General features: G+C 45.9%; 1 protein-coding gene across 3 annotated transcripts in view; it reads right to left on the reverse strand.

The window, feature by feature from the left end:
- Positions 1 to 23,800, reverse strand: part of LOC116449427 (monocarboxylate transporter 2-like) — a 35,255-nt gene extending 11,455 nt beyond the window's left edge. Inside the window, exons 1-2 of one of the 3 annotated variants that reach the window (XM_032120938.1) lie at positions 23,454 to 23,800; positions 22,964 to 23,221 (exon numbers count right to left, since the gene is read on the reverse strand). In XM_032120938.1, coding sequence (XP_031976829.1) covers positions 22,964 to 23,180 — 217 coding nt within the window. In that variant the 5' untranslated portion in view covers positions 23,181 to 23,221; positions 23,454 to 23,800. Of the gene's footprint in view, positions 1 to 895; positions 921 to 13,241; positions 13,490 to 14,000; positions 14,100 to 22,963; positions 23,222 to 23,453 lie in introns of those variants that run through there. The other 2 variants (XM_032120937.1, XM_032120939.1) reach the window with 2 other exon arrangements.
- Positions 23,801 to 26,296: the final 2,496 nt, after the last annotated feature.

A 26,296-nucleotide genomic window follows, 5' to 3' on the forward strand; every position in this document is an offset into this window, starting at 1 on the left:
TTCAAGTGTCACCAGAGAAGGCAAACAGCAATAACAAATCATGTGAACACAGGACCCCAGCACAGGAGCTTCTTGATTTATGATGATGTTAAACTATACACACAAAGCAGGGGTTCATATTGCAAGGCTGATATCACAAATTCTGTTGCATTTTTAATGCCTCTATTTAATGCAATTCCAATACTGCTGACCAGAACTGAAGCTTCAGCAGAACAGTTGTTAATTAAATCTTAATAGCAGTCCATGTAGGTAGAAAAGGTTTGGGATGATGGATTAGCCAGAGCTCAAAAGAACCAGTTTGGACTTGCATATATGCAAAGAGGAGGTTCAAGAAAGTGCAAAATTATGAAGGAGGGAAATGGCTTGACAAAACCTGTGCACACTGAAACAAAGAATTGAAATTTGAGGAAGTGAGACCAGTAAAAATCAGAATCACAGTATGATATATATTGGAGGGACTTTGATAGTACCTCAGGACCAACCTCCTGCTCAAAGAAAAGCCAGGTCTGAAATTGGAGCAGACTGAGAAGCCACAACTAGAGAAGGCAAACTGAACAGGAAAGAGCAGTCCAGAAGTCCAAGCTGTGAGATGTCAGGAAAAGATTCTGTATTACTCAAAAATCCTGAATTAAAATGCTTCAAAAGTGATACTGGAAATGAGGAAGGGGAATACAGGCAGATTTAATATCTGAACTTACCCGGCTATTTGTGATGCTACTCGTCATACAGTAATGGCGTTTCAGAGCCCAGTGAGCCTGTTTGCCTTCATTCCTGCCACTTCCCACACCAGCCACACACACACAATACTGGAAACAGGTATTTTAAACTCACAGGCATCTCTGAAGAGTTGGCCTGTGGGACCCACCTTACCACAGAGCCATGGCAGGATATTTACCTTTGCTTAAATAATCTCAGCCAGAAATAGCTCCGGAGCTCTCTCCAGACCCTGCAAACCACAGCACTCCCAATCACAGGAACGAAACCCAGAAACCCCAACACTCCCTCAGCATGGCTGACAGCATCTGAACAAGTTCTCAGCTGTTATATTGTGCAAGAATAGAAAACAGTGGGTATGGCTGGTTTAATCTGGGGAATGAAGCCCATAGAAATACTTTCCACTAGATGTCTCTACATCAAACAAGTCAAAACACTTATAAATTAAATGCACACAAGCACAGTCTCAACAACATCCCTGTAACTGTGTGATCTGTGATCTGGTCCCATCAAATGCACCATTCAATTAAAATTTCTCTGTGTGTAATTATGTGGAGAGTTTTTCTGCTAATCTTGTAACTCGATTCACACACCTGCATCCTTTTGCTGCACAGCACACTACAGAATTCAATGAGGGGAAAGAGATACATATTTCAGACCAGCACAGTGAGAAAGAGACCCCCTTCTGTCTGAGTTTCCCCCAGTCAGCGCCTAAACTTGCATCGTGCTTGAGCTGGTCTCAGCACGTCCTGTAATTCAGTAGATCGAGCCAGTGTTCCTCAGAAAGGCACCAACATATTCATCTGCAGCCTAAGGGTATGCAACTCTTCCATTTTTCAATTTTCCACATGTCCGCATTTCTGCAGAATCAATCTAATTACTCAACTAAGAAAATGTGGTTTCAACTACCTTCGCCCACTGGCAGAGGGCTTTCACCCTATACGATGCTGTACCATGGAGCAAAGCATTTAAAGCCCGCAATACTCCTGCTAAGGTTTCTCTCCTGCTCTGATCTGGGACAGCTACCATGGAGAGAAGCCCATGAGAGAAAAAACAGAACTGCTCACATATGTCCCACTCTTGCAGCATCCAGCCTGGGAGAAAGGAAATAAGGATTAAAGATCCTCTCCCTTCAGTCCATAAATGGTTGGCTTCAGCCATCAGGAAGGATGTGTGTGGACCATGACAGGAGATAATAAACTGGAAGGGGCTAAGGGTAGGACACATTCTGCCCAGCTGTGGGGACAGCCAGGGTAGAGGCTGAAGAAGAGGAAAATAAATGTTTGTATCCCAACTACTGGCTTTACAAATGAGAGCAGCATTTCTGTGTCCCTGGGGACACTCCATGAGTGTGCTGTGTCCTCAGCTACATCCCAGCTTTCCAGAAATCACTTATTAAGCCATGAGACTGCAATTTCTCCCTGTTCTTGTCATGTGTGATCTCTCAGCAATGTTTTACAGCAGGTCTGCATGACCTTCAGCAAACAACCTTCATCTGCTGTAACCAGAACAATCAGTTTTACAAAAGTCCCATGTTTGCCAGTCCAGGTGGGAGAGCTGTGCTCTCAAAGATGTCACCTGCCTGGGCTGGGCTGAGCTCACAGGGAACTGTGACAAAATTCAGATCCACAGAAGCCTTTCTCCTTCACAGCCTGAAAGTGTCCAGGCCCTGTGAGCCTGCTTTGGTGAAGAGCCACAGCCTACAGGATCACAGCACATGCCTGTGAGTGACAGCATTTGATCTCCCTACCAGCCTCACCCACACAGCACTGGGGATCAGAGACCTCTCAGATACTGAGTGCATCCAGTTAGAGGAGAAAACAGGAGCAGAACATCTGGACTAAACCTTCTCAACCACAGATAATCCACAATGAAAGCCATGAGAAGCACTCAACCTGCAGAAATAGCAGGAAAATCTAGACCTAGCAGGAAAAGCTAGACTTAGATTAGACACCAAAAAATCCAACCCAAAGTCTCAAACAGCTGGGAAATCAAACTTCCCTGAGTTGTTGCTCAAAGGCTCAAGAGTTTGTAACAGTCCTGAGCAGACCTTTCAAATGCATTGAAGCAGATGCAAAATCACATCCCCAAATTTACTTCCACTTAAGTCATTTGGGCCTACAGAAACATCCACAGGCTTTAGCAGAGCCTTTCAAAATCTGTCCCATCTCTGGGCGGAAAGTGGCACACGCAATCTGTCACATTTGGGAGCTGCGCACACTTCAGCTCCCAACCCTGCCAGCCTGGGCAGGTGACTGTGTACACACACAGACCCCCTCACCCTGCCCAGGTGTCCGCAGCGATCAGCATCCCACCCAGCAGATCTGAGTGCACCCTCCTGCCCTGCTCTGCCCCATGCCACCCACAGTGTATTTCTTGGGGGGGAAGTGGATTAGACATCAAACATTACATAAGTTTAACAGCAGCATTGTGGGGAGCTTCAGAAAACATTAAACAGCTCAAGTCGGGGCAGAGGACTGAAGAAGAGGGAACACAAAGCCAGCACTGCAGGTGTGGGAAATGGGAAACACAATTACTGCTCTGCTTGCAGCTATTGCACAAATTAAAAGCGTGACAGGCCATGGCAGCACAGTAGAATTGAAAAGCAGGACCTGTCATTTACCAGTTACTCAGCTGGCATGGAAAGAATAAAGATATCGTATATTACCACAGAGAAACCACTTATGGTAACAGCGTGTGCAGCGTAGATCCCAAGGTACCTTTAGTTGCTAATACCTGCCTGGTCAAATGTGCAGGAACCACAGGCTCCCTGTCCTGGCATCCAAATGAAGTCATTGTTCCCTCCTGCAAGCCTGCAGTGGGAGAAGCTAACACGAGTCAGGGTGATTTTTGCTTCTTAATTTACAGCGTCAGGTGAGAACAGGGCTAGAGAAACAGCTGGCAAAGCTCTCAGAAAGCTGCCATTAGCCAGGCTTGACCTTGCAGGAGCAGCCACACAAATGCTGTGCAAGTCCCTGAAAAGTCAGAGCAAGGAGCAACAGCCATCCCAGCTGCCAAGAATGTCCTCAATGCACTGAGGCTTCTCAGGAAGAGGAGCAGCCAGGGCTGTCCCCACAGCCCCACTACCATGACAGCAATGCAACTCCTAATGGTGAAATTGGAAGTGTCATTTAATTAACCCCTTGCACCCCAATACATTCCAATGACAAGAGTGCTGACATTCGGGTGGTGTGTCAGTGCAGGAAGGGATGGCATTCCCACCCACCCAGCCTCAGGAGACATGGCAGCCCCTTCCATGACCCAGTGACTTCCGCCCCTCTGATAAACTTCCAGCCATGGCCATCTTTTATCATCCATTGCAGGGGGACGACACAGGACAGAGAGGACACAGTGGGGACACTGAGCCTCGTCCTGCTGCTGGCTTCACTCAGAGCTCTGCCTGTGGCTCTGCACCTCCCCTAGCTCACACGGACACGCTCTCCAGTGTCTCCATCAGCCCGTGGTAAGAGCAAGGAATGTCCACTCAGAAGTGCTTCACTCTACACCCCAAGCCCTTGCAGAGTAGGGTGCACACCATGAGGCTTCTGCTTCTGCCCGCAGTAAAGCTCTGCAGCCTGGAAAGCAACAGTTCACACCAAATATCCCCAAAAGATGCAGCTGGGATCACGCAGCCCCTGGAAGACTGATGAAATGTAAAGCACTATACTCAGCCCAAATAAATCATGCTGGTTTAGTGCCTGTCCTGTTTAAAGCCTCTCTTCTCTCATACCTGTGGCAGATTTCCATTCTTTGTTAGCTGGTACATGAAAGGCCGTGTCAAAGAGGCTGCTCTTGGTGGCAAGAGAAACAGAGACTCGCCAGTGGGGAATGCAGCAAGCCTGAACTCATTTGTTAGCTTGTCCAATTACTTTTCACCTTGAGTTTTGTGTTTGCAGAAGTGAAAAGGACCCTGAAGAGGAGACTGTAAAACCATAAAGAAAAGCCAAAATACCCTGGACTCTTCTCTCTTCTCCTCCACAAAGCCAGGCCACCTTGTCATTCATTCTTTTTCAGTCACTGAACTATGATCCAGAGAGGATCATATAGCAGAGTTGGCATATAACAAGAAATATCAATCCAGACTGGCTTAAACTCTTGCAAGTATGACAGTGCTCAAAAAATAGACACCTGAATTGCCTTCCTGTTTTCCTCAACAAGCCTTATGAATTTTTTATGAGCTGCAAAACTTCCAGTGCCGGTGTGAAACACTGATGTGTTTCTAATAGGGACTAAAACATTCTTCTCTCCCATACCTCTGACCCCATGTATATACAGGTATCCCTTATCTGTAAGGTTTGGTTTGTCTTTTTTTTCTGACTTAACCTAGTACTAAGAGCGTTCCTCCTTTTTGTTGGAACTTGTCTTGGATGAATTTCTGCTGAAATATTTCTGTGTAAGGCTCTCAGATAAGCAGCTAAGAGCTGAGGCCCTGAAAATCTGTAACCCAGAGGCTTCCAGCAATGTGCCTTTTTTTCCAGGTTTCACAACACTGACCTTCTGACAGTGTAAAGTGGCACAGAGCCACTGCAAATGTTCAAGGTCTGCTGGTAAGACCATTTGATGACCACACAGGTGATAACATAACAACACTTTAAAATACTCAACTGCACGGACCACAGTGCTGGAAGATTTGGGACCACCAGTGCCCCCATTGCTGGGGCTGCAACATGCAGCTCAGCTTTTTCTGCTTTTCCACAGTGGCAAGTGGCTCTAAAGAGCTGTTCCTGCACAGGGACATTGGTCAGCACCAAAAGAACTGCCCAGATAGTCAATTTTTTCCAAATTATTATGAAAACACAAATAGGAACTCAGCATGCCATGACTGCCATTGACTGTGGGGAATCACTAGGGACATAAGGAGTGCAACATACTCAGCTGAGAGGGAAAGGGGGGGAAATCGTTTATACTAATGAAACAAAGTCAATTATTACACCAGTAGTAAAACAACGACAAGAGCAGGCCTGCAATTTCCTCAGTAATAATCTCACTCCCTCCGTGGAATAACAACACTGCCTTTGGCTTCGTAATTTATCCACCAGGGTACCAGCCCATTGTAACAGAGCAACCTCCTCATTACCCCCAGAATGAAAGCAAGTGCCCCCACGTTATTAACGTGCTGCCAGAACACACCAGCCTCTGGAGACGGCGGGGATCAGCCACCAGCCCCTGGTAACAATGCACAGCCTGAAAGGCAGGTAGCCAGAGAAAACACGAGGCCCAGTTGCAAGTGGGGGGGAAAGGGATGAGAGGGTTAAAACCTGCAGCCTGTCACTCTTTGTCATGCCAGAAGAGACTTGGATAGCTCATGCTTTTAAGTGTTTGTGTCACCAGAGCGGGGAGAACTGCTGCTCCCCAACTGCCCCACAGTGACTGAGCCCTGCACCTGCCTTCTCCAGATCACCAGAGAACAACTGGTGGTACCTGCCCATAATGAAGTGTGTTATTAGTCTCAGCTGCTTGGTTCAGATGGTTCAGTTTGCACCTGCATTGGCTGAGGAGCCCACAGACAATTGGTCCTTCCTCAGGCAGTGCTGCTGGACACAGGATGGCCACGCACTGAGGACAAGTGGCAAGCACACGCCTCAGGTAACAACCACAGTCTCAAATACTCTTCTGCCAGACCTGACAGAGCAGCTTCCAAAGACCTGTCCACAGCCAAACCATCCTGATGCCTTCTATTAGTGTTACTTTGCATTGCAAATAATCAATTTTAAATAAGGAGGCTGAAATCTAGCACATGCCACAGCAGCTCCAACAGCTAACCTGGCCCCAGAGATGCTTCACTTGCTTCCTCATAGGTGAGGAAAACAGTCAGTTCATTTAAGGGGGTAATGGCTGCAGCTTCAGCACAAACCCTGTGAGATGATACATAAGCCAAGCATGGGAGAAATTGTCTGGACACACATTATTCAGTCATCAAACTGGTCAGTCCTGTGGTGCTGAGTCCCCCGGGCAGGATTGGCACCTTATTCAGATGGGAAGGCAGTGAGGGCAATGATCCACTGCAGCAACCAGGCTGCAGCAATCCTTCCTCCCCTGCACCCACCAGGCATGCCCTTGGGAACACAGGGACCCTGACCTCCCATCAGAAACACTTACATTTGCCACAGCAGTAACCTGATGTTAAAAAAAAAAGGAAGAAGAAGAAAAACAAAGCAGACAAGGCCCAAGCTTCTGAAAGACAAAGTGTTCTCTTCCTTATCCGGCAATCTTATCTGATCAGTGCTCTGGCATTTCAATTTCCAGATTACCCAGCTGACACGCGCTGCTCCTGCGGCGCATGGAGGAGCCACAGGCCAGCAGCTCCCAAACCGGGGCTCAGCCAAGGTCCTTCATGTCACTTCGTATTTAGGCAATTAAATAACCTCTCCTGCAAGGGGACAACACTCAGTGGTTTCCCCAGCTGCAGGTCTGGATGTCACCACACAGCAGATCACAGCTGCTCACCTTCACAAGGTCATGACATCGCGGTGTTTGAGTTGCATTCCCGTGATTTCCTTAGCTGTCCTTTTGCCTTGGCAGGACCACTGGCTTTTATCCCTTCCATCACTGGAAGCCCAGCTGCAGAACAGGAGTTCCCTGTGTGGCTGGAACAGCCATTCCCAGAGGTCAACAGCTCTTCATTAACACTCTTAACACGCTGCTCCACGAGCAATTCAGCCCCTGCCCGCCTGTGATGTCCAAAGGGCTTTGCCCACCCCTGGGAAGCCCTACATAACTTGACCAAGAGACCAGTTACACTGGAGAGCCCATCCAGGGGCAGAAGAGCTGCAACACTCTGGGACAGGTTGGCATCTGGGGAAAGAAGCTTTCACATGTTTGAATTCCACTTGGGGGGAATGGATTAGAACTTACTCCTGTTAACACTATTAACAACCCCTCAACCAAAACTCTTCATTTCCTTCTTCCTAGTTCTTATTAATCTTGGTTTTTATTAAGTCTATCACATCTCTATTACTGCTGCCTGGTGACCTTGATTGCTCCAATGAAGGGCAAAATGATAAAGCTTTGTGACCAAGTCCACGAACACAGAAATATTTCACCTGAACCTATAGTGGCTATTATGGCTCTTAAGTAGAACAGAGCTATTTAAAAAAATAAAAAATATAAGCCCATATGTGGTGACCTTGCAGAGCTGGAGTGCTCTCTGAGAGTTGGGAGAAGTATATGAATCTGCAGCACCATTCATTACAGAAACCAGATCATTCCTCATCCAGCTTTCTTATCAAAATCCAGGATTGTAATGGTGCTGCTACCCTGGGGATTGCCCCTGCACGGGAAGATGTCTTGTTTCCACAGCATGGGGACACTGATTGAGTGGGACTCCAAGGGGAGGGTAAGAGAAAGGTGAAGTCCAGCATCAGGCAGCTCCAAGGAGCACCTGCCAGGGCTTAGGCCAGGACGCTGGATATCCACCATGAATGAAGAGAAAAATATTCCTCCTTTTGTTTCAGCCTCCACAAAATACCCAGGTGGAAAAGCACATGCCTAGGGAAATCCTAGTAAAAGCCCCATTGAGAATGAATGTTTGTTGAACCAGTGCTGTAAGTACAGCGGTACAGAGAGCTGACACAGGTGATGTTGCTGTGAACATAACCTTGTCCATGAAAAAACCCACCTTGCTCCCATGCCTCAGTTTCCCCTCGTAGTGCTGTGGTGCTTCACACCCATTTGAAGGCAATTGGGACGGGTGGAGAGCCCTGGGTGGGCTCTTCTGGAGACAGAGAAGGTTTTGATAGAGTCTGGACCAGAGCAGGAGAGAACATTGGCAGTTTTGATTAAGTTAAAAACTGCAGAATCAAACTCATTATTAATATAGCTTTACACCACTGCATGTTGTAAGGTGCTTTCTAAACCTGTCACTGCAATTTATCATGCTAGCAGTGTAATAAAACACAGCTATAAAATTTTGGATTAAATGTTCAAGGTCAATGGTGGACTTTCAGCTTCCCTATCTCTTCCTTGCTGCTTTAGCAGATGCTCTATTAAGCACTCACAAGCTCTGCAAGAAAGTTTCTTTGGAGAAAAGATTCTGTTGTGGAGCATTTCCAGAATTAAATCTTCAGGTAATTTGATCTTCACCAGATTACAAACCAATAAATAACAAGACTAATAAACACTGGTTGGTTTCAGGTGGAGGCTTTTTCACCAGAAACACTCTAAATTTTCTTGTGTTTGCGAAATGTGGCTCTCTGAAGCTGTCTTTGTAAAATAGACAGAAGGTGATTCCTTAATTTTAATGGAAATTTGGATGTGCTAGAGCAGCACCCTGGAGATTTTGGGGGGGCGTTTACAGCAGGATATAGCGAGGCTGAGACAAGACTCCACTGCAGTACATTGTAAATAAAAACAATGCATGGTGCTGATGCAACCGAGTTTTTTATGTATTAAAGGGCAACAGAAGCAGCATATATTTATTTACCCCTATAAGCTGTATACAAACATGCACAGCAATTGCAAAAGAGTGAAATTCTTCAAAATTACTAAAAAGATGCTCCAATGTCCCCTGGTGTAGCCCCAGCTATTCAAGCCACGCAGTTGAAATGACTCTGCAGGAGGATCTGCTCTCTCAGTTTCCCTTGGATGATTCCTGTTATTCCATTATAAAGATGAAGGAAGCATTTGGCCACACAGTCACCATCAAAAAAATAAAAAAAATGAAAATGCAGATCCTATCCTAGTATTAAATTATTCCCTCTATTCTGGCACATGTGCCAGGAGGCTGACTCGTTGTTCAAGCTCCAACAGTTGGCCATAATAAAAGACATTACTTCTTCCCACAATCCTTACCTCTTTTACAGCCTTACAGGAGAAGGTAACAGATACAAGAACATGGCTGCTATTAAATTAGTGGCATCGCTATTTCTTATTTTTAGAATGTTTGGCTGTTTCCCCTGATGCTGAATAGGGCAACTAATTTACTAGCAAATTAATACTGCTTATCTTTTCTTTCCTGAGAGCTCAGCTGCCTCCTGCTTTCCCTTGGTAATGTCTATCCCCAGGGACACATCTGTGGCCTAGCTTGAAATGTGTCACCCTTAGAAGTGGGACAAGGGCAGCTCAGTTCAGTGTTGGGAACCTGGCACCACCACACAGCCCAAATCAGGAGGTGCAAAGGCCAAAGGCTTTTGGCTTTGCAATGAAATTGTTTCCTAAACAAAACTCACCCCCGAACATGAGGCAAAACCTTGGGAATCTTGGTCTTGTGTTGGCGTAGCAAAGCCCAAGAAGGCAGCTTGCAAAAGGAAGCCATGGCCAGGGCATCTGGCAGCAGGATCGGTGCCCTGTGGTACTTCATGTTTTGGGACATTTGCTGGGTCCTCCTGACCCCCAGAGCCTGTTAGTGAGTGCTGAGGTGCAGCTGAAAGCACCTTTAGGGAAGGATGTTGCCATGGCCCCTGGTCTCTTAGAGAATCATTAAGGTTGGAAAAGACCTCCAAGATCATTGATCAGATCCTTTTTCCTTTTCTTTCCATATATCAAAGACTCTGTTCTGTAATACCTTTCTCATTTGGGGTAAGGAATGAGCTCTTCACCTAGGACAAGGCAAAAAAGAAAAGAAGAAACACTGCAGAACAAATCCTTCTTTATCAGATTGATAGGGCTTCAGCCTGTGGGATTTGGTCAGAGGAAAGCAATGTTCCCTCATGCTCCTCACTTTCAAACCTCCCAGTCTGCCCTCTGCAATTGGAAACGTGGAATTGCTGAACAAGAGCTCTGGCAAGAACTACAAGTACCCCATCATAAAGTCTAGGCTATCCACTTTACTGCACAGTAATCTGTTTTACTACTTGTATTATAGTGACAGAATTGTTTTCTGCAACCTAGTTCAGATTAAGAAACTGGGGGATAAGACACATTAACTTCTGTAATATATATTGCCAGAGCCTTGGCTGGTATAAAACAGCTTCCTGGGGGAATTCAGCAGATAGTGAAGGGCAGAAACAGTCTTGGCTGCTGATTTTCAGTTTTAGTCTGAAAAACTGGAACTCCTCTGCTGCTACAAGCAAAGCCTCAGGTGGTCACTGTAAATCTGCATCCATGCTGTCAAAGTCAACACAGCTTCTCAGTGGAGATTTGGGTTAGTTCATGTATTTTCAGAAAATAAGCTTCATTTGCATTATTTATGAAATGCAAACATAAGCTCTGTTACAATGTAAGCAGCACAGCCGAAAAACAAGACCTTAGACCAATGAGAACACCAAGGAAACCAGGCACTGTGTCCTGGGGATGTTTGCAAGCAAAAGCTGTGGTCAGTGGAAATATTGGCCTCTGCATGCCCTGCCAGGGCATGGGGCAGCAGTGATGCTCCTGGGGATGGAGGGAGCTGGGGTGGGTCAGTCCTCATGAGGATTTCCTTCCATGGCTCTGATGCCCACACCTGACACCAGCAAATGCACCACTGGCCCCTCCAGCCCCTTGGGGACATGTTCTTCATGTAGGAGATGCTCAGTGCCCCCACACGATTCCCACATGGCTGCAGACAGCATCACCTGCACCTCCACACAGCCTGTGACCGTTCTGCATCACCACTGATTTGGGAAAGGAAGAGATGGACATGCTATGGCAATAATCACCTGGTTTAGTAACTCTGTTAGTTATTCAGGAGTATGTTAAAAGCTTGGTGTCTTTAGAATTTCTTTTTTCAGAAAGATTAGCAAAAATCCAGTGTTAAACTGTTTTCTAGTTTTTCAGCAGAGTAAATCAAGCTTTGCATCCTCACAGCTCCAACAGGCACTCCAGGAGAGCAAAACTTGGGCAACTCAGAGGAACTGTCCTTTAATGAGAATTTCCAAATCACATGGAGTCATTCATAAGCTAACCCCGCTCCAGCAATAAATGCCCAGTCAATCAAACCAGATGTGTTAAATACACTCTTGGGCACCCACGTTTCATTGACTCTGTGTTCCTCCAGCTCCCACCACAGCCCCGTCTGCAGCCACTGCGAGACTCAACACCACAGCCGGGGTCACTGCGGAAACAGGGAGGATCCAACAAGCATCAATCTTACTCCAGAGCAGAGCAGAGGAGGGGATGACTGGTAACTGGACATAACTGAGCAGCTGCAAGGCAAGTGGGAAGCTACAAAGGTACGGTCACCTGCAATTCAGCTGTATCATCCCCCACATCATCACGAAATAGCATTAGGGAGGGTAAAGTTAAAGCTCCTGCAAAAAGGCAGGAGATGCTCAGTTAATTAGGATAAAAGTCCACTACAACATCCCAGGTACAGAGCACACAGCACTAACTTGAACTTTTGGAGAGACAGAGAAGAAGGTGGGTTGGAAAATGAGCAGTTGGAAGGGGGCAGAGGTGATCAGAGCAGCATTTCACCTGCTCCAGCACCAGCTCATTGGCCATGAGCTGAACCCCAAGAGGCTCAAGCTCCCATCTAAATCCCTGTGAGCAACTTGAGGTGCTGCCAGGTGCAAGGTTAATCTGCAGAGCATGTTCCTCACTTGGTCATGGTCAGACACAAAGCATCTCTTACATACAGCCGAGGGGACAACATTTTTTTATTGGAAGACAAAGCAGAGCTGCCAACAACTCACAGAGGCAGCCAGGGAGCCCCCAGCTCAGAGGGGACTACTTTGGCACATTTACTGCAGTGTCATGGGACAGCCAATGGGACAACAGCACTGGCACAAGCAGGGGATTTCTCTTTCTAAATCACTGCTTGGGTTTTGCCCTCCAAGTGCTCCATTTGTGGGTTCTTGTCTAGGAACTCAGCTTTTGCAGAGCTCATCTCTGTAGGACCGAGTCTGGGTTACAACAGAGTGGATTACAATAGGTTCTGACTCAAGCCTCATTTCCACCTTACAAACTTATACAAAACAACTTTATTTTCTTTAGCAACTGTGCTCTTCAAAAAGCACTACAGTGCATTATTAAGGGGGAAAAAAAAGCCCTTGTAAGAACAAAGATTATTTTCAGAATTTGTTTAATAGACAGGATAAATATTGATGAAATATTTACTCTGCAATTGCAGAGTGTGGTTCCTGTCCACCTCCAATTGCAGATTTAATCAAGGGCAGCCCAAGTATTTCATTGAGTCATGAAAGTGATATTGAAATCATAAAAAACAGCAAAGTTACATGCACTGCTTTACAGCTGATAAGAACGACTGACTGGCAATTTCATTGCCATGATTATCAGCTGCCACAATAAACAAGCAGCTACTTCATTTATTATTCTACTCCATACTCAGCTCTGGCTGAAACCCAGAACCAGTTATTTCACACCAGCCTATTCTCAGGGCTTTTTCCCTGATGCCCATAGAGAGTTTTCATAGGTGATCTTCTGATTTCTGGATAGGAGCCCCTTAGGCTCTACATATTACTTGTCTGCCTAAACAAACATTTGGAAACGTGATCAGAAAGCAAATCTGTGGATGGTGCTCATGCAGATGGACACTGTGGTTGCTCTCCCCCTACTCTGGCCCAGAGTGGAGATTTCTGGCGGTTGTAAGAGCTTATTCCTGCTCTTACAACACACCGTGCCGCAGGGGCTGGTGCAGGATCACTCACCTGCACCGTATGTCGTGGCCAGCATGATGGAGGAGACCCACGCGATCTCGCTATAGGACGTGCCAAAGAAATCCTGGATTTCTTTGAAGAAGATGGCCAAGCCTTTGGGGAAGGCGTAGGCAAAGCCGATGGAGACAAAGGCGCCGAAAAGCACCACCCACCCCCAGCCGCCATCCGGCGGGCCGGGGGCTCGCCCTGCCTCCGCGGGGGCCGGCATGGCCGGGTGGGCCCACGCTCCTCAGGGAGCCCTGGAATACAAAGGGCAGAGTTGCGGGGTCGGTCCCAGGGTGCTGCTCCCTTGGACCCCCTCGTCCCAGGATACTGCTCCCCAGATCCCCAGCCAGGAGATTCTGCTCCCCTGGACCCCCAGTCCCAGAATGCTGCTCCCTTGGACCTTTAGTCTTAGGATGCTACTTGTCCCGACCTCAGTGTTGGGGTGTTGCTCCCTAGATCCCCAGTCCCGGCATGCTGCTCCCCCGGACCCTATCCTGCAGCGCAGCATCGCCCCAACACACCTTCATTCTAGTGGGTCCCGCCTAGTGTGGAGCCCACCCGAGCCCCCTGCGTGGCCACTGAACGCAAAGAGCCCCAGCCGCCGGCAGCTGTGCCGGGGCAGCGGGACAGGGCAGAAACGCCACGTGGAAGTGGGGAAAACCAGAAACAGCGGCTCCAACCCGCTGCTCCGCCCCCCCGATGCCTGCCGAGCTCCCGGGACACGCGTGGGACACGGGACCCCGCACACCCCGCGGCAGGACCCACCTGCGGAGCGCGGCGCTGGCGCGGCTCTGGCCCCGCGGGACGGGACGGGACGGGACGGGACGGGACGGGACGGCGGAGCAGCCGCACCGCCCCAGGCGGGACCCGCCCGCCCCGGCCCAGGGGACACGCTCCAAACACCCACGGGAATCACATCCCTTACTCCAGCACCCTGTCCCCTCGTGTTCGCTCGCCCCCAGCCGAGGCAGCAGCACCAGCCCCCCCGCGGGCATTAATTAAACCCCCCTCAGTTACTTAAACGCAAATCGTTCTTTTTTATTTCCCTTGTGTTTCCACCTGCATCCCCTCCTCTTTTCTCCTCCATACCAAGTTGCAGGCTGCTCTCCTGCCCCTGGACCACATCGTCGTTATAAAAAAAAGGAGAGTGATTTTTCACACGGGTGGATGCTGATAGGACAAGAGGGAACAGTTTTAAACGGCAAGAGGGGAGGTTTAGATCAGATGTTGGGAGAAAATTCTTCACTACGAGTGTGATGAGGCACTGGCACAGGTTGCCCAGAGAAGCTGTGGATGCCCCATCCCTGGAAGTGTTCAAAGACAGGTTGGACGGGGCTTGGAGCAACCTGGGATAGAGGAAGGTGGCAGTGGGGTTAGAACAGGATGGGCTCTAAAGTCCCATCCAACCCAATTCAGAATTCTATGATTCTGTGATCATTGTAGACTTCTGCCCCCTGTTCATGTCCACCAGTTTGCTGTGTATTCTAGTATTTACATGGAGCTCTGGCTGAGAAAACATTAAGCAGTGTTTGCTCTGGCTGGGAAGGTCCAGTTTCACCACAAACATTGTGTCTTACTCAACCTTGCCTCCCCCTGGCTTAACTAACAGCCCCGTGTGTGTCCCATTTTTCTACATGCACGATGAAGCAACTGAGAGGGGGAAAAAATCAGGGCCTTGCTCTGCAGCTTACCTGGCACAGTTAATCTGGAGCTTTAAAATCTCGTCAAAACTGTAAGATATTTTGTTACTGCCCTTTCTTTCTTCCTATGAAACTGAGTAAACTCAAAATGACCAGAAACCTTTACTCTCATCTGTGGGATCACAGTGTGATGACTTGGAGAGTTTTATTTTGGTACAGCCTTGACCCACTTTATGGGCTGTGAAGATACCAGCATTCAGTTATTTCAGCAGCTGCTTTCTGTGTTCTGTTAAAAATCAAAAACAAGACCAAAACAAAATAAACACACCCAAGATTGAACTTGGCACATCCCTAGCAGCAGCATGGAAGGTGGGAGGACACACAGAAAGCTCAGGGAGCAGAGGGATGAAGAAGCAAATACAACTCCAGCCATGGAAGCAGTGACAACTCTCAGCTGGAAGATGAGAATTTCCTTCTCCAGAACTACTAAATTGTGTGTCATGCTAAAAGCAGCCAACCCCAGCAGGGCACCTCTGGGTAAACTTTCACACAAACTCATGGCAAACTCAGAACTGGAGCAGGAAACCAGTTGCAGCAGGTGATACTGGGGGCAAACAAATGATTTCTAAAGATGTCTAAATGTGATAAGTTTTTGCACTGCTGTTGCTGCTCTGAAGAGAAGCTCACAAGCAAATCAGAACAGCCCGAGGGCAGGGGGTGGGACTGACACTGGAAATCCTGGGCTCACTAGGTCAAAAAGGCCTCCCTAGCGATTTAGGGAGTCTTGGGCTCAGCTCACAGCAGCTGCCTGTGGCAGTGCTCCCCCTCCATGTCGGCACCACAGACTCTCCCCCGGGACCAGGCTCTGCTTTCTCATCCACTGACAGCAGACACTTTCTAGAGGGCAGGTTTTTTAATTTGCTGGCAAGCAGCAACAAAATTGATTAAAATTGCAAAACACCTTTTCAAATGACTCATTTCCCTATCACAGCACTCCATGTAAATAAGTGACTGCTGTTGTAATTCCCAGAGCTCTGCTCCAGAGGTGTTGAAAGAAGAGGGATATGCCGGGAACAGGGGCCAGGAGCCAAGCAGAATCTGAAACTCTTCCTCTCTCCCCGTTTCCCAGTCTTCACAAAGCTTTCTGTGACAGTTCCCAGGTCATGACTTCTTAATCAAGTGAACTAATAACCATCACTTAATGAAGTCCAAGATTTGATGAACAATATTTAAAATCATAGAACCACTGAATGATTTGGGAGGGCAGGGACACCTTCCACCAGACCAGGTTGTTCCAACACCCATCCAACCTGGCCTTGAACATTTTCTGGGATGGGGCAGCCACAGCATCCCTGGGGAACCTGCATCAGTGCCTCACCACCCATATAGTGAAGCACATAAGTTCCTCCCTCCAAAAGTGACTAATGAGGACAACTTGAGTGTTTTTTCTTGTCTTGGAAAAAGAAAAAAAAAAACAGGGTGGGGGGGAAAAACGCTGGGCTCCCTCAAGAATTGAAAACATTTCTATTTATTTTCAGTGAACCACTTTGGCATTTGGAAATAATTTTATTCAAAGCATTTTATGCAAAGCCTTATATGGCAGCCAAAGGTAAGAGCTACGGCTCTGTAACTCCAACAGAGTTTTTTCTTCATTGAGTCTTTTCAAGTCAACTAAAGTCTTTAGAAATTACTTCCACATAAAATAAAAAAATCCATACCTAGCTCTGCTACATGAAAACAGCATCTGGTAAGTGCCAAAAGAGGTACCTCTGCATTTCGTTGAAGGGTCTTTAATGGCACACCCCATTTCTTAAAACTGCTCTACTGTCATGTTCCATTTGCTCATAAAATACAGCAGCAGTGAAATCCAATCCATAACCACAGTTAAAATGGAGCTCCTGAATTAATGAATGAGAATATAGGCAGCAATTTTCTGCAAATCCAAAGAGCTGGACCCATACAATACCATCACTGGAAGATGAGAATTCCCTTCTCCAGAAATACTAAATCGGATGCCATTCTAAAGAATGGCCCCTGCAGTTGCCTTGTGTGACCTGTCTTAGGAAGGAGACATCCCAGTCCTCAAAAAATAGGCCCATATATTTATGTTCCTAATGAAATTCTTAACTTTTTCCAAGGGATCGCTCCATACCGATACAGATTAGTACTTGAGAGTAGAGTTCAAGTCACCAAAATTCTTGGTGCTGGACCCCAACCAGATGCCACCACAAAATGCCAGCTAGGGTGTGGAAGGTATCTTACACTGGGGGACAAAGCACCACTCCTCTTCCCAACAAGCACAGAATTACCCTTATACCCTGTGTTCTCCCCACCACTGAGCACACAGGCTGATAAAACACATTCCTCAGTGTTTAGCCCTAAGACTCCATCATTCAAGGATTTACCACTAATATTTTCATGCCTGAGTTTTTAATTAAAGGCAACCTAACTCTGGCTGGTGGCTCCTAGGGCACTGAGCAGCAGGAGGGGTGCAGGCAGCACCCCACCAACATATTCCAAGTGGCATGTGTTGGTCAGACACGGTCAATCCACAGCCCCTGACATCTCCGTGGCTATTTGGGAGGGGGGACCTTTAATTTCCATGCAGCCTCTTTGCTGCTGAGTGAGATGTTCTGCTGCAGGCAGAGCCACCAGCCCCTCACCCCCCTGCACCTGGTGATGGGGTGACACTGCACAGAGCCAAGTGACATCAGTGTTGGCACTGAAACCACCTGGGACGCTGGCAGAGCCTCCTGGCTTTGTTTTTCACTGAGTAATGTTTTACAAGGGGGTCAAGGAGAGGTCAAAATATAAAGTTATGAAATGTCAAACTTGCTTTTTGCTAAACCCCGGTATTAATAGCATGAACTCCAGACAGGCAGAGGGATTCATGACATGAAATAAGTCTCTCCAGAGCCAGGAAACCTCTCAGACAGCCCCAGCCCTGTGTCTATGCCATCAAACGAGACAGGTACATGAAGCATCACTGCGGGATGTGCTGGTTTCCTGGAGAAAACAGAATAAACCAAGCAGTAGCATCACTTCTTCTGTTTTTCCCTTGTTGCAGGAGTTTAATCAGCAGCTCAAACCAAAACATTCTTGTTGGTAAAAAGATGGTGACAATCTAGATCTAATAACTGGAATGTTTTCACTGGGGAATTAAAACTAATTATTCCTTTGCTATTTCATCTTTGTCTCATTTACATTTGAATCCCAGAAGGAACTTCCTCTGTTATATTTGGAAAATGACTGCATAGAAATGGAAAAACAACACGGTTGAAGTACTCAGAGATGCATCAAGAATTTACCTATTAACTTTTATGGCAGAAGTCTGGTTATGCCAAGTCCTAAATGGTTGAAAATGAGTAGAAATACTGTGGTTTTTTCCAACCACTGCTGAATGCAGAGCCTGAAGGCATTTAAGATTGTGCAGACAAAGGCAAACAAACAGCTGGGGCAGGAGGTTGTGTTGAAGGTGTAATTACACATTAGCCAGAGCAGAGCAGGTCACTCTTTCATTTGTACTGGAAGTAAGGGGGACTCCAGTGGTGACACTGTGTGCCGAGGGAAACCTCTGCCTTCCCCACCCTGTGGCTCTCCAGTTCCAGACTCAAGCCTTGCTGTCCTTGCTGTGAGGTTTTACCACAGGATAATGAGTCCCTACATTTTTTACAAGGTAAACTTTTAGTGAATAAAGAGTCTTTAGTGTTGTTAAAGCAAAACCACCATGGTATCCCACCTTATCCCAGTCGGTCTTACCCACTTAGCCTGCCTGTGATTTCCAGTGGAAATATTCTTGTGAGAGTTTCCTTACTCCCTTCAGTGAAAAGGAACCAGGTTAGCAAAGATCTGCAGCTTATACTGCCAAAACTAATCCTATGAATTATGACACATCCAGCCCCTCCACAAGCACCATCTCCAAGGCATGGCCCTCAGCAGCTGTGGCACATCTGGGTCCAGAAAACCACTGCTGTCTCCAGCTCATCTCCAAGTAAACTCTCAAGTAGTTGTCAACAGGGCAGAAAAAGGATCAGCTGCCACAAGGCTGCCTGAATAACACTTCACCAAGTTGGAGAGCTTTAGATCTCATTAAACCCTCATGAGGTTTGAGAGAGGAGAGATGTTGCAGGATCACCATTAAGAGTGATTCCCACTCCAGAGCAGCAAAAACCTGGAATTGCACAATGTTGGCTGAGCCTGAATTGAGGGTCAGTGGCCTGGGGACAGGTGGGTGGCACACCAGTTTACAAACAATCTCTGGAACACCATTGTTTGCAGATCATAGTACTCCTTGGCATTACGTAACACAGGTATTTTCAAAAAAAATTAACCACACCTCACCCAAGTTTTAAGATAATGGAGGGATAGTCAATTACAGGTACAGAAAAAACATCATAAAGCAGCAGCTGGGGCTTTGTTATGGGTTTTGGTTCCCCACCAAATAAAATTGTGACATGTGATTGTAACTCCATAAAGGCACCTCCTCTTGACATGAGTTTCCCCAAGAAATCTTTCTCTAGGACTGCAGTGTTCTGGGAGCAGGTACTGCTGTTTGCTGTGTGTATGTAGGACACCTTTGATCTGCTTCAAGGACAAGGATGCTCTGAGCAGGAGCCAGTCTCAGCTGACACCGCACTGTGCTTGCCACCAGCGAGGCTCTGGGCACTGTAAGAGAGCAGGTGGGAAGCAGGACAACAGGATCAAGTCTGCAGCTACTTGGAACACAACCAGCTCCTCTTGGTGGGGCGAAGGAAAGCCAGGAAGTTCCTCATTACCCTTCAAATTTGGTAAAACGCTGGGATATGGAAATAAGAGACAGAAACAAACCGGGGAGGAGTTGAGTGCACAGATCACACAGTGCAGAGAGCTGTGTGTAACATCCCTGTGCCCTTAACACAGGGTGATGCAATGCACAGGATTGCTGGGGCAAACTCAGCCGGGCTCCTGGGCCTGAATTCTCTGGGTTGTTTTGCCCTTCTGGCTGACCACTGTCCAGCAGATCAAGCACGATGCTTTAGCATTAACTTTCAAGGTCTTACACAGAGAGAGCTTAAGGAACTTATTGAACTTTTGACATTGTACATCCCTGTTACCCCACAAGATCAAAAAGAGGAGACTTTTTGGTCCAAGTGTAGTATTTACTCAAGCCTGCTGTAATCCCAGGTTTACAGACTGACCTAGAGCCCCCTAAGTTCCACACAAAGGACTCCTTGTAAGACATGCTTTAAAGATGCACCTGTTATCTAGGTAAGGTTTACAGGGTGCTCCATTACTTCACATTCCTGAAGACCTTTGGGGAAGCCCCCTTTCCCAAAATGCTTAGGGCTGAAATTTGCCAGGCTTCTAGTGCTACAGTTCAGCACATCAAACTCAGCAGCTGAAAGATGAAATCCTGGCTCCACTAAAGGTGATGGCAAGATGCCTGATGACTTCAGTGCAGCCCAGGCTTCACCCAAAATGATATTCAGTGTTTGTTGAAGCTTTCTTTTTTTTCCTATTTGCTCTAGTGCAGGCTGTCCTAAACAACTGCTTTATATACAGTTAGCTGCAGCTTTTCTGAATTTTGTGAAATAAAATATGAGGTCTGAAGGGATCCCCTGCATTCCTTCAACCACTCTGGGCAGGCTTTGTTGGTGCCTTCCTCCTTCCTCAAACACAGCATGCAGCCTCACTGGATGCTACAGAATTGCTGTAGACTTATGCTGCTGTAGCTGAAAGGAAGATCAAACTGAGTATTCAATTACTTGTGCTCTCAAAGATATTTATTCCCCGAGATGAAACTCCTAAATGTGTTCTTATTGCCATTCCATCTTCTATTATTATTATTAGCATGCTGCTGCTTTCAGACCTATGGAGATGTCAACACCAGTTACTGGCAGCAAAACTGAAAGATGAGAGCATGACAGGGAAATGTTCAGAATTATGAATCATGTGCACGAACAGACGAGACACTTGATCTTCCTTAATTCTAGGAGAGTACGCAGGGATTTTTTCCTCAGATTTATGTTTTTCCAAGATCTATTTCAGATGCTGCAGTGATTTAAAAGCTGAGTGAGGTGAAGAGCAACAGGTACTGTCTGGGGGACAAACCCCCAGAGAGGAAAGGTGCTCTTGGAGCAATGAGCACAGGTGTTTGTGAAAGAGACAGGACGTCCCTACCAGCATTGAGTTCTTGGCCCAGAGTCTGTGTGAATATAAATGCAATGCTGAAAAGGAAAAGTCAACTTGCTTCACAGCATCTCTTATTATCCTGCTTGTGCTGCACCCTCCTGTTGTTACAGGTGGTATCTGGGAAAGTCAGGCACTTGCACACATGGCTGTAGTTTATAATAACAGCTCTGCAGCAATATGATTTCATAAAAGTCTGTATTTAAAGATGGGAAGATCAGTGATGAAAGCCACAAGTCTCATCCTGTAACGGCTTCTTCCCCCATCAATACCACAGACAGTTCCCTTGCTGTCGTCTCCTCTGTATTTCCATTTGGATGTCAAGGGCCCTCACTCAGGGAATGTGGAGAATAAAAAGCCAGAAGTCCCAACAACTCTGAGACACATCCAATATCTGGTGCTCAGTTTCAGACATCCAGCTTCCAGAGGGCCCTCAACAGCCACCCTGAGGAAATGAACCCTCTAAATGAATCTCTCTTCAGTCTCTGGCTCTGACTCTGTCAGCCCTCCTCAGCTCTTGACACAAAAACACCAGAGCCAAACCACAGCCAGAGGATACACAGCCATTGTTTCAAGGGAAAAATCAGTGTTACTCCCCCTGGAAGTGACCCCTTCTGTCCATCTGCATCAGAGGGCAAAGCCCAAAGATCCCAGCAAATCTGCCTCACTGATGGTCTTACCCACTCCAGCCAGACCTGAAAAGGCTCTTTCTGCAAGCAGCTCATCCCTCACACCTCTCTGGTCACATACATCTCCTTCACCTTAATCCATCCCACACCAGCTCTTTTTTTTATTGCCATGTAAAACCAGTTCCTAAAGTACATGAGTGTGGAAGACTTCTGTACACAGGGTGTACCCCTGATCTCTGCAATGAGTGACTGAGGGAGCCTCCAAACCACCCTGTCCTGAAGGTGAGAGGGTACCAAGAAGATCCCTCCATCTACAAAATTTTTTGTAATACTCTTGCCCAAAGAGTGTGAGTGACTTGTTTTAGGAGAATACAAGTTTGGGTAGGTGTGAGTTGGGTGGCTATTCTTGTGCCCTTAAGTGTTAATCCTTTTACTTTCACCCTTGCAAAACAAGCTAAGAACCACCAGGATCTGCTAAGAGCCCAGGAATAGCTGCCAGCAGCTGCACCTCACAGGCATCAGCAGCCTAAAACCAGATGGTTTCTACTAACCATTAACAGCAAGATTAACCAGCTACTCAGATCCAAGGGGCAGACTGATAACCTGGCTTCAGTATCTGAGGGAAACATCCCTCGGGGGGGAACATCCACCTGATGGTTTCATTATGAGGACGACAGATACCTTCCCACGACAGCGACTTTTGCAGCCAAGGTTCAAGTACCCAGTGAACATTTTAATTTAAGAAACTGGTGTATGTATTTGTTCTTTTAGAAAGATTCTGCAAAGAAAAGCCTAAAACATCATCCCTTACTCAGTTGAAACAAGATTTTTAGCAACAGATTTAGGGAAAAACATATTTCAATGCTATCTCAAGATATGAGTGCACATATTCCACGTCTGTACGTCAGCAAAACTTGGGCTTTGAGTTTCAGTGGCTTCTCTGCAATCATGAGTACAAGTAGCACATTTTTGTTTCAAGAGGAAAGACAAGAATAGGAACAGAAAAAAAGATTAAATTTACTGAAATAACTGCCCACACTCAAATAATTCCAAGCCTCCACTCACCCATGCATAGCAAGATTTCTGATGAAATAATAATTGATGACTTCATATATGTTGGCAATATAAAAACCAGTTTTCTCAGTTTTGCCCATGTATATCATCAGAAAACAGAAAGCCAGACTTAGAGTAAGCACTTGCCAAGAACTTTCTCAAAGAAATACATTCTCCCCTTTTGGTGTAGAGATCAGATCTCCTCTTTCCAAAGGAGATACAGCCTTGCTTCACTTACCTCCTCCATAGGTGGTAGCACACATGATGGATGTTGTCCAGGCAATCTGGCTGTAGGAGATGCTGAAAACAGCTTGGATCTCTTTAAAGTAGATTGTGAAAGCTTTAGGAAAGGTAAATGCAAACCCGATTGTGATGGAGGCTCCAAACACCACTGCCCAGCCCCATCCACCATCGGGGGGGACATAGCCCAGGTCTGAAAGGACTGGAGGAGACATGGTCAGAGCAGATTCCAGAGCAAACCCTGCTTCCCGATGTCCTGCAGAGCAGAGGAGATGTGTGTGTTGTACAGAATATGCATAACATGTTGTCAGGCATCATTTTAAAGCAAAATAAAATAATTTAGAGGTACAGAGAATCACCCACTCTTAAAGCCTTAATCCTTTTGCTGCCTTTTAACAGTTCTATTGTTCAATTCTAACACAACCAAGATCACTCTTCCCTCTCCAGTAACCCTGTCCAGCTCTTCCACCTGTATTTTAAATACATACCCTCAAAATACTTCTGTGGCCTCCATGTCCAGGGACAGACCTCAGTTCCAGATGAAGTCAATGCATCCACTTTCTGTTCTCTCCCATATCCAGCCTGTGGCTCTGTGTCCACCTCAGGAGATGGCTTCTGGAGGTGACTCCTGTCACAGTCCCTCTGGAGAGAACCCGGTGCTGTGGTTGTACCTTTTTTAGGGTGAATCCTTCATTGTGTACTTCTCAGGTGTGGGTGGAAGTCCTCATGATTTCAGGTTATTCCTGCTCAAAAGAGTAATCCCCATGATGTAAACAGCAGGTGATCAGCCCCACAGTGGGCCCAGCTCCCCTGTTCTGCAGGGGGACAGGGCTCTTTTAGCTGTTGCTTCCCTCAAACCAACAGCCAAACTGAGCAACTGCTTGCAAAGGGGCTGAAGTTTCTTCCTTCTTAGGGGCAGCAATTCCACTTGTGCCTGATGCCTGCCAGGTTACCAGATTATGCTCAGGAACAACACAGATCAAAGAGGGCATTCACTCATTTGCATTCTTCCCATTTTCCCTGGTCATTAAAATAAAATGGGGATAAAAGGAAAAGTAAGTAAAACATACATTTCTTTTCTATGAGTCTTTCAGATACATCAGGGATGAGTTTTGGAATCTCTTTGCTAAACAGCCAGACCTCCATTGAAATCATTCAGTCCTGTCCTGAAAGGTAATGGCTGATTTTTGCTCTTGCCATAGCCTTTCTTCACTGTCTTTGTTGCTAGAGTCCGAGACCGTTCATCTCCATTTATTTTTAATTAAAGGAAGTTCATGTACACCCATGTTCAGTGCTCTAAAGACACCACTGCTGGTTCTGGAGGCCCTCAGAGGGTGAGAGGGAGAGGATCACCATGCACCTGCTCCATCCTCACCCTCATCCCTTGGCATCCACTCCCTGCCTCTATGGGTGAGGAGGTATGGTCAGAGCCAGTCTAACAGGACAGAGACTGTCCCACACATGGCTCCAAACTTTGATCCACTAAGACCCAGGAGAGGATTCACTGCCATTTACACAGAACCACAGAATGGTTTGGGTTGGAAGGGATCTTAAAGGTCATCCAGCTCCAACCCCTTGCCAAGAATTTCACTGGAACATGAGAGGAACTTGACTGTAAGTGGAAAAAATACTAGCCCAAAATGTCGTATTTAATAAATCCAGTCTTTAAGAACTCTAATTCCTATCTTGATAATATCCAGGATGGCAAGTTGCTGGGTTTCTTGACATTTCTTTGCTGCATCAGGAGATGACCAAGTCTTTTGGAGTAAAATGATAAATAATAAGGAAAATGCCCCATTACACTATGAGGAATGCTATGTTTTAATTTCAGGATCAAGGAAGATTGTACTTGCAAGTTTCCCTTTGCTCTGGTAACAAAGTGGTCTGATAGATATTCGTGAAATATTATTTTTCCATTACAGGTATCCACAGTATATGGAACATTCTGATGCAGTCTATTATACCCATCGCTTAAGTCTTTCCATAAAAAGAAATAATTTTCTTTTAGAATTACATTAACTCTACTTCACTACTGTAAGGTGAGATTTTAAAAGGAAAACCTAAGTTAAAAAGTAATAGTGGTGATGTTGGAATGCCTGTCTGTTGATGTTTAAGGGATTTTATTACTCACCAAATTGCACTTCATTTCACTGCTTCTTTCATTTATGGTTATTCTACCCAAATTTAGGCCACTCAAATATTATGGAGAATACCAAGATCCCAAAAATATTGACATATACTAGTGGTACTGAAATTAGGCAAAATAAAACTGATTAAGGGGTGGTTGTAGTGAGGACACGTTTCCTTATTTAACATTACATTTGGTATTCACAAATATATTGTTTCACAGTCTACCAAAATTTAGGATATGCAAAATTCTCAGGCCCCTCAAATACTAATTTTTTTGTTAGTCCTTTAAAAAAGGTTGAGCCTGAACTTTATACATAGGATTAAAAAGAAAGGTTATTTTTTATTACTATCAATTCTAAAACTGTGACTAATTCTACACCACCTTTAGAAGTCTTACATGATGAATATATTTGTGCATTTCATTTGATTTGATGTTTAATGAGAGATATATTGAGAAGACATTATCATAAAATCAGATTACGGTATCAGATCCTTGTCCATCTTTTCTCTATCAAGGCAAATTCTTACATAATACAGAAAACCAAAGAGAGGAACCAAAGTTAAATGAAAAGGTAGTGTACAGTCAAAAATAAAAATCACACCAGCTGAATCTTACTTCCCCAACTGTAAAACAAGGCTTCCAGAGGAAGATTTAAGGGAATCCAATTTGGGGATTATAAAATTTGGGGTTATTTTTAGAGGGTTCAATAGCCTGAGCAATCAGCAGATGGTGATGCGATACAGTCCCAGTCTCCCGTCATTTCTCCTGTGGCACGCTGCTTTCTGAGACTTCAGCACTAAGGAAGGCTCAGGACCATTCTCTCACAGGCACTACCCCTGCTGTTACCATCCTCTTAACCACAACTTTGCAGTTTTAAAGTGAGAGTTGTCTTTGTCTGGCACAAATTTACTTGTCAGCTCTCTCATTTTACCCCTATTTCCTTTTTGTGAAGTCAAACAAGTCTGGATGTCCCATTTCTCCACTTACCACTCCCTGTAGGCTTCCTGCTTTATTCCAGCTGGTTTATTTAGACTTACTCTTTAGACAGGTATCCTGGATTCTTTCTCCATTATTCTTCAGTCCTCTTTATGAATCTCTCTAAGGCTACTGGTAACAACTTGGAAATAAAGGAATTCCAGGTGTCTTGCACAATCAAGGCCCTTACATCTCAATCCAGTTGACATTTACCATCCTCTTTCC

This window comes from Corvus moneduloides, chromosome 11, assembly GCF_009650955.1.
Source record: "Corvus moneduloides isolate bCorMon1 chromosome 11, bCorMon1.pri, whole genome shotgun sequence".
Taxonomy (NCBI): domain Eukaryota; kingdom Metazoa; phylum Chordata; class Aves; order Passeriformes; family Corvidae; genus Corvus; species Corvus moneduloides.